The sequence below is a fragment of the Paramisgurnus dabryanus genome, chromosome 2 (assembly GCF_030506205.2).
Source record: "Paramisgurnus dabryanus chromosome 2, PD_genome_1.1, whole genome shotgun sequence".
NCBI classification, from domain to species: Eukaryota; Metazoa; Chordata; class Actinopteri; order Cypriniformes; family Cobitidae; genus Paramisgurnus; species Paramisgurnus dabryanus.
In genome coordinates, this window is record NC_133338.1 from 50,006,439 (window position 1) to 50,016,495 (window position 10,057).

The 10,057-nt window shown below is 36.5% G+C and overlaps 1 protein-coding gene across 1 annotated transcript; it reads left to right on the forward strand.

Moving 5' to 3' along the window:
• Nucleotides 1–400: 400 nt before the first annotated feature.
• dkk3a (dickkopf WNT signaling pathway inhibitor 3a) lies at nt 401–7,189 on the forward strand. Its single transcript, XM_065261470.1, has 7 exons — nt 401–657; nt 1,775–1,891; nt 2,083–2,160; nt 2,557–2,649; nt 3,107–3,251; nt 6,242–6,398; nt 6,779–7,189. Exons 1-7 carry the CDS (start codon nt 472–474, stop codon nt 6,864–6,866), a joined length of 864 nt encoding a protein of 287 aa, XP_065117542.1. The 5' UTR covers nt 401–471; the 3' UTR covers nt 6,867–7,189.
• The last annotated feature ends 2,868 nt before the right edge of the window (nt 7,190–10,057 follow it).

Consider the following 10,057-nt stretch of genomic DNA (forward strand, 5'->3'; position numbering starts at 1 on the left):
GGATTCTACTCTTGTACTCTCCGCTAGGGGGGGGGCAGTCGCTTTCATTAGATTATATGCATTCGTTATGCTAGATTTATTACTAAATGTAGAATTTCAGTCACTAGAACTTTAGACGAAAACAAATATTATTCGTTTTTCACATAATAAACGACAATAAACACCTTACATTCAAACTTGGACAATTTACATCCAAAAATACATCAGGAAACAACAAATCAATGTGTGAAAAGCAATAAACTTTCGTTTCTATAATAAGACTATCTAGAATATTGAATAAAAAGATATATTAAAAGATATATACATTTAAATGTAATTTCAAAATAACTTAGCATATGCAGACTATTTTGAAGGAGTTGATCATATGAATGTGTTGGCATCGCCCCGCCCCCGTCTGCGCAGCTGCAGCTCTTCTGATGCACTGACATGATACAGACACCCTGAAACAGCAGCATCAGCAACACTGCAGAGATGTTTCTGCTTGGATTATATCTGTGCTTGGGCATCGTTAACGGAATTATACCCGAAACATCCAAAACAGCTGTGGACATCATTGCCAATGTGGAGACAAAGATTTTAGAAGAAACGACGCTAAACGAAAAGGTGGAGGAACCGAGGGAGGACACGCAGCAGAAACTGGACGACGCAGAGCATTTGGTATTCTGCTTTCATTGTCACATATAAATAACGTCAAAATGTTGTTCACAACTAATAAATGGCTCAGAACTTGGACATGTCAATTAATCTAGTAATAACTTTAAACATATTAGAGACTTAAACCTAAGCAGTTAGCCTACTATTATAACAAAGTTGCTATACAGTTAAGTATTTGAAAAATGTGTTTTTCTACATTTTTAATTGTAATACTATAAAAATGTGCTTTGAGGCTTGAAAAACCTGGCTAAAACATAATTTAGGAATATAATGTAAAAAACAAGCGTCATGCAATAATTTTGAACCAAAATCAGCTTGGTTAGATGTCATTTTAAAAAGTAAAGAGCTGTTGTAAAATATTTGTCTTTATGTTTTTACTCTGTACTCTTATTTATTGCATTTGCTTTTTGTTTTGTGCTGTCTCAGACTTTATATATTTATGTTTTCAATTTAAAGTCACTCTTATGGTATAAGCACTTCTTGTATTATTGCCTCTATATGACGAATCACTTTTTTCTCCTATTTTTTTTTTAAAGGGGACATGTCATGCAAATCTGACTTTTTCCACGTTTAAGTGCTATAATTGGGTCCCTGTGCTTCTATCAACCTAGAAAATGTGGTTTTGATAAACCATTCTCTGCAAGCATGTGAAAAAATAGATCATTAAAATGTAATGTGGCTCCCCTTGTGATGTCAAAAGGGGATTTTATTATAATAATATAATACCCCTTAATCTGCACTATCCAACTATGACACTGCCATTTAGTGCAGAGAGAGAGAGAGAGAGAAAATAATTTACAGCACAATTGAGTTTTAATTTAATCATCAGTGTTTGCATCAGCTCATTTGCATTTAAGGGGACACACCCAAAAACCGCACATTTTTGCTCACACCTACAAAGTGGCATTTTTAACATGTTATAATAAATTATTTATATGGTATTTTCAGTTAAAACTTCACATATGTACTCTGGGGACACCAAAGATTTATTTCACATCTTAAAAAATAATCTTGTGACACGTCCCCTTTAAGTCGCTTTGGATAAAAGCATAACCTAAATGTAATGCAATATTTTTTAAAGCGAGATTGCTAGATGTCGTTCTCTCATTTTATTTCTCAGATGGACAATGAAACTGCAGGACTCAATCCAAACGTCTCCTCAAATCCTCAGAATGAAAGCGCTATGGAGATCAATGCCGGGAATCAATCCACTTATATTACTGAGATGACTAATAAGGTGAACTAAAGCTTAATGAACTTTTTTGTGATTGTGTGTTGAAACAATACACTTTATTCTCTTTAAAACTACTTCCATCTCATATTAAGTTTATAAGCATACACTGTAGAAGTAATAACTTGTGGTATCTAAGTAGTGTTTAGGAAACAATCTCCAAGTGTTTTAATGCATTTCTGTGTTTTTGCTTTTAGACAACAGACAATGTAACTGATGAGATGACAATTTCTAAAGAGACACAGTCCAGTCATACATCAAACAGCATTGATCATGTAAGCTACCTGTCTATCTGTCCGTCTGTATCTCCTCTCAAGGTCTCTCTAACCCTTAAATCTTCTCAGAGAAGTCATGACACTTTCCCTCAGCATTAAATGTCCCGTCTGGCTAAAAGGGCACTGGCTGTTGTGTATTGACATCAGTGTTGGCACGGTGCTGCATCTGATGTGACAGGATAATGTCAGATATCCCACAAATCCAATCTGAGCCTTTCCGGATCTATTTGATATTTCACAGCGACTCATTTAGATACCCAAAGAGGTCAGGCAATAAAAGCAAAGAATAGATTCAGTCACGAGTTCCTGATTTACTATAATCTAAGTCAAGGGTTTTCAAATTAGGGTCCAGGGACCCCCAAGGGGGGCACATTTTGACTTTTCACTTTCTTTCAGGAGTGTGTCATTGGTGAAGACTGCGGGGAGGGCAAGTTTTGTCTGTATGAAACGCGCATCTCCAAGTGTCTGCCTTGCAAAGAGCTCGATGCGGTAAGAGGTTTTACATTTCACTGACTTGGCACACCACAATCGTCCTGTACAGTAAAAGATCCGTTTGCTTATTAAATCTCGAGTCTCGTCCCCAGTTATTTCCATTCAATTCAATATTTTTTTCTTCTAAACATAGCACCCAACAATGTGGCTTTCCAACATGATGCAACCAAGCCTGCATTGCGACTGCATTGCAGCACAGCATATGTGCACCTGAAATGTGATATGCTAAAGCGATCCTTTATTGAGGTTCACAACAAAGTGCACAGATTGTTAAATATGAGCAGTCCTGAATAGGACACATTGAGGAGAGGTCCTAGCATCTCTGCAATGAAGAAGCATCTTCTGGATATGTTTGGCTGTAGGAGAAACTATAAATAAGCATTACAGAAAAGGAAATGTTATATTTGTTACTTAAAAAAAATATTATTGTATTGTTTATCTTTATTTTCCTCAGACATGTTCAAAAGATGAAGAATGTTGTGCAGGACAGTTGTGCGTGTGGGGTCAGTGTGCGCAAAACAGCACGAAGGGAGACGCGGGTACCGTCTGTCAACACCAGAGTGACTGTAAAGAGGAATTCTGCTGTGCCTTACATAAGGGTATGAGTACTGAGCACAATCAAAAGGCAAACTATTTTAAAGGAGCACTGTGTAGATTTTAGCGGCATCTAGTGGTGAGGTTGTGAATTGCAACCAACAGCTCAGTTCACAGCTCAAAGCACATAGAGAAGCTACGGTAGCCACCACAGGACAAACATGTCATCATCTAATACAACAAAATAGTGATGAAATGCAATCTGTAGAGCAGTTTGTCCATTTAGGGCAGGAGTGGGGAACCCTGGGTCCTGGAGGGCCACTGTCCTGCAGAGTTTAGTTCCAACCCTAACCAAACACACCTGAATTTTATTTCCAAGTAATCCTGAAGACTTGAATTAGATTTTTCAGGTGTGTTTAATTAGGGTTGGAACTAAACTCTGCAGGACAGTGGCCCTCCAGGACCAGGGTTCCCCACCCCTGATTTAGGGCTACTGTAAAAACATGGCGGCACAAAATGGTGACCTCCATATAAGGGGACCAGTGGTGTATGTTGATAAAAATGGCTCATTAACTTTTTCCCCGCCACTGACGAGTTAACCCGTCAATTAAGGAAAAACGCTTCCCTGCCAATGGTAATCGGTATTTCCACTATTATCCACCAGGTGGAGCTCTTACCCAACTTATAAAATCCAGAAGTATTCCCTTAGGGAAAACAGTTCAAACTCCATGTATGTTTTGATCATTGCTCTGTATCAGATCTCTATCAAAAGTCCTTCACAAAAATGCAATTATCTCAATTTTTTGCTCAAAATTTTTTATTTTTAAAGAAACGTACACTGTAAAAATTAATATGCTGGATTTACTTACTATTTATTTTGCATGGATCATTTTTGCATGCACTTTTTTAAGTAAGTTTTACTTGAAATTTTAAGCAATTGCATAAATAGCTTTACATTTCATAATACTTAAGCTACTTTAAAAAAAATGCTAAATGATGCACTATATTTTTAAGGAAATCCAGCCCTTTTTTTTTAGTGTACTCATATAGAGACAGAGCGCAGCGCGTCATAACATGAAAACCACGCCCACCGGGGGGGAAACAATCCAACAGTCTCCATTGACTTTGTATAGCGAGAGGCCGCCTCCTTGTCATTTCTGGCTTATAACAAAAACAGAATAATGCCTAAAAGCTGCTGTGTGACAATATGTACAGCTAACAAGCCAAAAAAAACCAGAAATAAGTTTTTATAAGCTGTCGAACCGTAAAACTCAGCCTTTAACGAGAAAAAAGTGGATCGCCGACTACGTTTCCCCCTAGTAGACGCAGTTCTATTAAAGGGCTATTTATAGTCGTGCGTAGGTTCATCCGTAGCCTGTGCGTAGCTCTGCGTAGCCTGACGCGCACCTCACAAAAAATTTAACAGTGCGTCAGATCTACGCGGACCGCAAGCGCTGTGATTGGTCCACCAGAACCCCTCCCGTCAGGTAAAAAAACTGTGTCATAGGTATTTCCGTTTGAGACGGTGAATACAAAGATGAGCCAAGTTGAGGAGTGATTTAACTCAAACTGCATCAAAAGTCGTTGTTTATTTACTTTCATCATTGCTGGTCTTCTCAAATTCTACACTACAAGTTGCTATTTCTTCTTTGCACGTCGATGCGGAGGACGACGCAAAAGTATAAATGAAAACCGACGCGGAACCTACGCCGTCGTGGCTACGCCGTAGGACCTACGCACGACTATAACGAGCCCTTAAAGGCGTTCTAAGCGAATCTGCGAGACGTTAGTTTTTGTTGACGTTTGAATTGTTTTCAAACAGACGGAGCGTAGTTAACTCCTCCCCCTCCCCCTCCCTTCCGTGCTTTCATGAACGCGCCCAACCCCCACCCCCAAATCCTTCTTGTCGTTTATTGGCTGCAACATTTTGTTATGGTTTCTGTTTGTAGGTTTGGCCACTGTGTTGTTATTGCCGTTTGTGAAGCCTGGGCTGTCTACAGAGATCGCGTTTTTTTACAGTTTGATCAGCGGACAGGCAGCAAGCAGATAGTGAGGAGATGTTTGCTGTATGTAATAAAAAATGTTTTATGGTCTAAAACGCGTCAATTCGCTTAGAGCACCTTTAATATGAGTACTATGAAAAGTTGCCTGTTTCCACTTTTGTGTCTTTAAACGCTCATTTTTTGGGGTCGACAGCTTATAAAAACTTATTTACAGATTAAACTTAAAAACAGAATAATACCTAAAAGCTGCTGTGTGACAAGGTGTACAGCTAACAAGCAAAAAAAAAAACAGAAATACGTTTTTATAAGCTGTCAACCTCAAAAAATGAGCATTTAAAGACACAAAAGTGGAAACAGGCAACTTTTCATAGTACTCATATTAGGAGAACTGCGTCCACTAGGGGCAAACGTAGTCGGCGATCCACTCTTTTCTCCTTAAAAGCTGGGTTTTACGGCTCGACAGCTTATAAAAACTTATTTCTGGGTTCTTTGGCTTGTTAGCTGTACATATTGTCACACAGCAGCTTTTAGGCATTATTCTGTTTTTTGTTATAAGCCAGAAATGACAAGGAGGCAGCCTCTCGCAATACAAAGTCAATGGAGACGGTTGGATTGTTCTCCCCCCCGGTGGGCGTGGTTTTCAAATTTGCATAACTGCGCTCTGTCTCTATTTGATGATAAAAAGAGAACAAATGAAGGTGGGATGAAACGTTTTTTTTTTTTTTTTAAAGCAGAGGGTTTTTGTTCTTTCATTTGATATATTGTATGTTTATATATTTAAGAACCATTTTCTGGCAGGCATTAAACTTTTGTGAAAATCATAAAAGATGCTGCCGCTAGCTGGTAACTTTTTTTTAAATGCGAGTTAAAGGTAATAAAACATAGCGCTTCATTATGTAAGGTCTTTATACATCACTGAAAACATAGTTATGTATATTATATTGCTTTTTTATCAATAGATCCTCCTAAAATGTACACATTGCACTTTTAAGGAAAAAGGAATTTTTTTATGACTTCTAACTTGACCTGTTTATAATTTGATTTGTTATCAGCCCTGTTATTTCCAGTGTGCATTCCTAAGCCAATAGAACGTGAGCGCTGCATTATTTCAGCCCATCATCTGATGGGGTTGTTGTCATGGGATATGGATGTGGACGGTCCTCAAGAACACTGTCCTTGTGTTGGTAAACTACAGTGCCAACATTTGGGGTAACTTCACAAATTTTCACTTAAAACTTCTCATTTAAAATAAAAAAACATGAATAATATATATATAATTTTAATTTATTTATTTCAAAACAAAGAAAAGATTTATTTGAAAATATTTTTAAATGTATGATTTTGAGTATAAAAACCAGCCAAGATATATTTTATGCAATGTTTGTAACCAAACCATTTTTAAGCACCATTGACTTTCACAGTAGTATTTTTCCTACTATGGAAGTCAATGGTGCTTCCGTTTTCTGTTTATTACAAATATCTTCATTTGTGTTCTGCATAACAGACACATTTTGGGTGAACTATCCCTTTATCTCACGTCAATGATGGTGAGGTCTTTAACCTCTCTTTCCTCTCGCTCTCTTTCTCAGGCGGGGTGCTCTGTGCTTGAAAAGTCCGAACTCCAGCGAGGAAGATCTCGCTGACGAGCTCTACTCAGAGGTCGACTACATCGTCTAGTGAGAATCGACCTGCATTAAAAGCAAGATGAAGGAACATGCAACATTGCCTTTAAAAGCTTTGCAGGACACCACTATAACCATCCAAACCTACACAGATGAAATAAAACGCTGCTTTGGGTTCTGATCATTAAAGAGCAACACTTATTCTGAATGTATACAGCAAGACTAAACATTTGGTGACGCATAATATAAAACAGATCATTATAATGAGATTCACTTCTTCTTAGGTAAATGCAATAGTGATGCCAAGAATTTCACTCTCATGTAATCTTACTTTGACTCGCTTCAGAAAATAAAGTCAATAAAACCTTCCCCATGTCATTTTTCTTAACTTTCATATTTGTGAGTGTCTGTGTGTGATTGTTGACATTTGGTTCGGATTATATAAATTATACATGTAAACAAACATTTTAATCAGATTGCAATGTTTAGGGTTCATATAACCTGTTTAGGGTACGTCGTAACCTGCAATCAAATTAAATTAAGTTAGAAATTTGAGCATGTAAACATAACCAATGTATTATATACCCAAAAAAGGTAAAAACTTAACCTCATCCTAGCAACAGAAAAGGTACAGTACACTCTACAAATAAACGGTGCTATATAGCACCAAAAGTGGTTCTTTGCTCGTAATCATAGAAGAAGAACCATTTTTAGTGCCATATAGCACCGGTGAAGCACCTGTATAGCACCTGTGTAGAACCGTATAGGGGCCATATAGCACCACATATGGTTCTACACGTGTGCTTCACCGGTGCTATATGGCACTAAAAATGGTTCTTCTATGATTAGGAGCAAAGAACCACTTTTGGTGCTATATAGCACCGTTTGTTTTTAGTGTGTATAGTAAAAAATATTCAGCATTTTCAACACTATCTCACGAGAATTCGTACATATTTTACAAGTTGGCTAATTCGTATAAATTCATAGGACCAAATTCGTATATTTTTGTACCGTTTGCCTTGACCCCTGTGACGTTGGGGTTAGGTTTCACTGGTTTTTTTCCCATGAGAATCGTACGTTTTTGCACGATTAACTTCGTATGAATTAATACAAGTTGGCTAATTCGTATTAATTCATACAAAATTAATCGTAAAATATGTACGATTTCGTGTGAGATCAGGCTGGCATTTTTATCAAATCAACATCATTTTTTGTTGCTTTAACTTAACATATTAAACAATTTCATGTTGTTTTTATAAGTTATGTCAACTTTTCACAAGCCAAAACTTAAAATAGTAGGTTGAATTGAGTTGCAAAACCAAGTTTTTACTTTATGCTGCTTTTTTACAATGAAGGTACAGTGGACTACCAGTAAAATTGATATAAATTTGGGACCCAAATTACTCTTTGACCTGACCATGTTTTTCTTAACCCTTGTGGGTTGTGTTGAGGTCATTTTTGGCCATTTTTGTTTTTTTATGTCTTAATTTGGCCACAAATTTCTCTGTGTTTCAGCAAATGGAATGATTTTCGGTGACAAATCTTATATTAACACATATTTTGAGAAAATGCTTTGAAATTTTTCAAAAACTCAACAATATATCGTGGGCAAATGTTCTACCCTTTCGGGTTGTTCGTGTACAAAAAAACCCCACTGAATTAAACGGCTGTAAAAATGTATCAGAATATTTTTTCCAAATGTATTTTCATAAATCTGTTAATCGCCCTTGGTACTGATCAAAACTACCAAATGCTTAAAAAATGTCCATGATTTTAACTCTTTAATTGCCAAGTTCATAAGTGGTATCACTGATTTGATGGAAAAAACACAAAATTACAGATTTTCAATATAAAAATGTTGTGATTGTGGACTGTTTTCTTTTACCTTTTTCATTGTTCAATTTATTTGAAGTTGTCTTTGCATTTTGTTTCATAATAAATGTTCATAAATCTGATGCAGAGAAGATTTTTTTCAAACACAAACGCACTCTCTCAATTTCTCTCTCTCTCTCTAATATGCTGTTATACTGCATACAAGCCAGAAAGTAAGCTGTTTTTTTGCACAGGCCTACTAAAGGGTTAATGGTGCCACATGGTGATCAACAGTAAAAATGACAAATTTTACCTCTTAGCAAAAGGAAAAACCACCAACAATCAAAAATGCATGATTATATGGTGTCATGGCTTTGCAATCAAAAAATGTTGATATAATGGAAGTCAATGGGGCAAAAACAGTAAATGAGGGTGTAAAAGAATAAAAACTGATGCTGCACAAAAACTAAAAATGCACCAAAGTCAATGTTTTTACCAATCTTTGGCATGCCCAAGACTGTGAAAAAGGTTTTAAAAAATCCAGTCCACAATCACTTTTTATATTGAAAATCAGTCAATTTGTGTTTTTTCCCCAAATCAGTGACACCACTTATGAACTTGGCAATTAAAGAGTTAAAATCATGGAAATTTTGTAAACATTTGGTATGTTTGATCGTGAGGTTGGTTAACAGATTTGATGAAAAAAAAGAAAAAAAATGAATCTGATAAATTTTTACAGCCGTTAAATTCAGTGACCTTTTTTGTACACGAACAACCCACAAGAGTTAAGTGTTTTTTCTTTAATTGCTAATGCGAACTTTTTACACCACAGACTGAACAAAATTAAAGGAAAACACCACCGTTTTCAATATTTTACTATGTTCTTACCTCAACTTAGATGAATTAATACACACCTATCTTTTTTCAATGCGTGCACTTTTAATTTTTGTGCAACGCTTCTTGAATGTGTTAGCATTTAGCCTAACCCCATTCATTCCTATGGCTCCAAACAAAAGTTTTGTTTTGTGTCACCATACTTACTCATGTAACGACTCATGTAACAATGTCTTTAAATAGGGAAAACATGGAAGTGTTTGGTGGCTTCTAAATTCATCCCTGTTTGGATCCTAAGGAATGAATGGGGCTAGGCTAAATGCTAACACATTCACAAGGAGCTGTACAAAGATTAAAGGTCACATTCTTTCTGATCCCATTTTTTTTTAAACGCTAGTTTGTGTGTAATGTTGCTATGATAGCATAAATAATACCTGCTGAAAAAGTTCACTGTTTGTAGTAAATACCAATATATTTATAATATGCCGCATTTATCCAAAAATAACCGAGAATTCTGGTAAAACTCACCTGGTCCTACACCCTACCTGGTCTCTGATCCACAGAAATGAACCTTTTTTCAAGAAGTGTGACACATAATGG

Bases quoted from the DNA above. Each gene is read 5' to 3' on its own strand.
- dkk3a (XM_065261470.1), top strand. From the start codon at position 472: ATGTTTCTGCTTGGATTATATCTGTGCTTGGGCATCGTTAACGGAATT. The intron at 658-1,774 runs GTATTCTGCTTT...TTTATTTCTCAG, and splicing joins TGGACGACGCAGAGCATTTG to ATGGACAATGAAACTGCAGG. The intron at 2,161-2,556 runs GTAAGCTACCTG...ACTTTCTTTCAG, and splicing joins CATCAAACAGCATTGATCAT to GAGTGTGTCATTGGTGAAGA.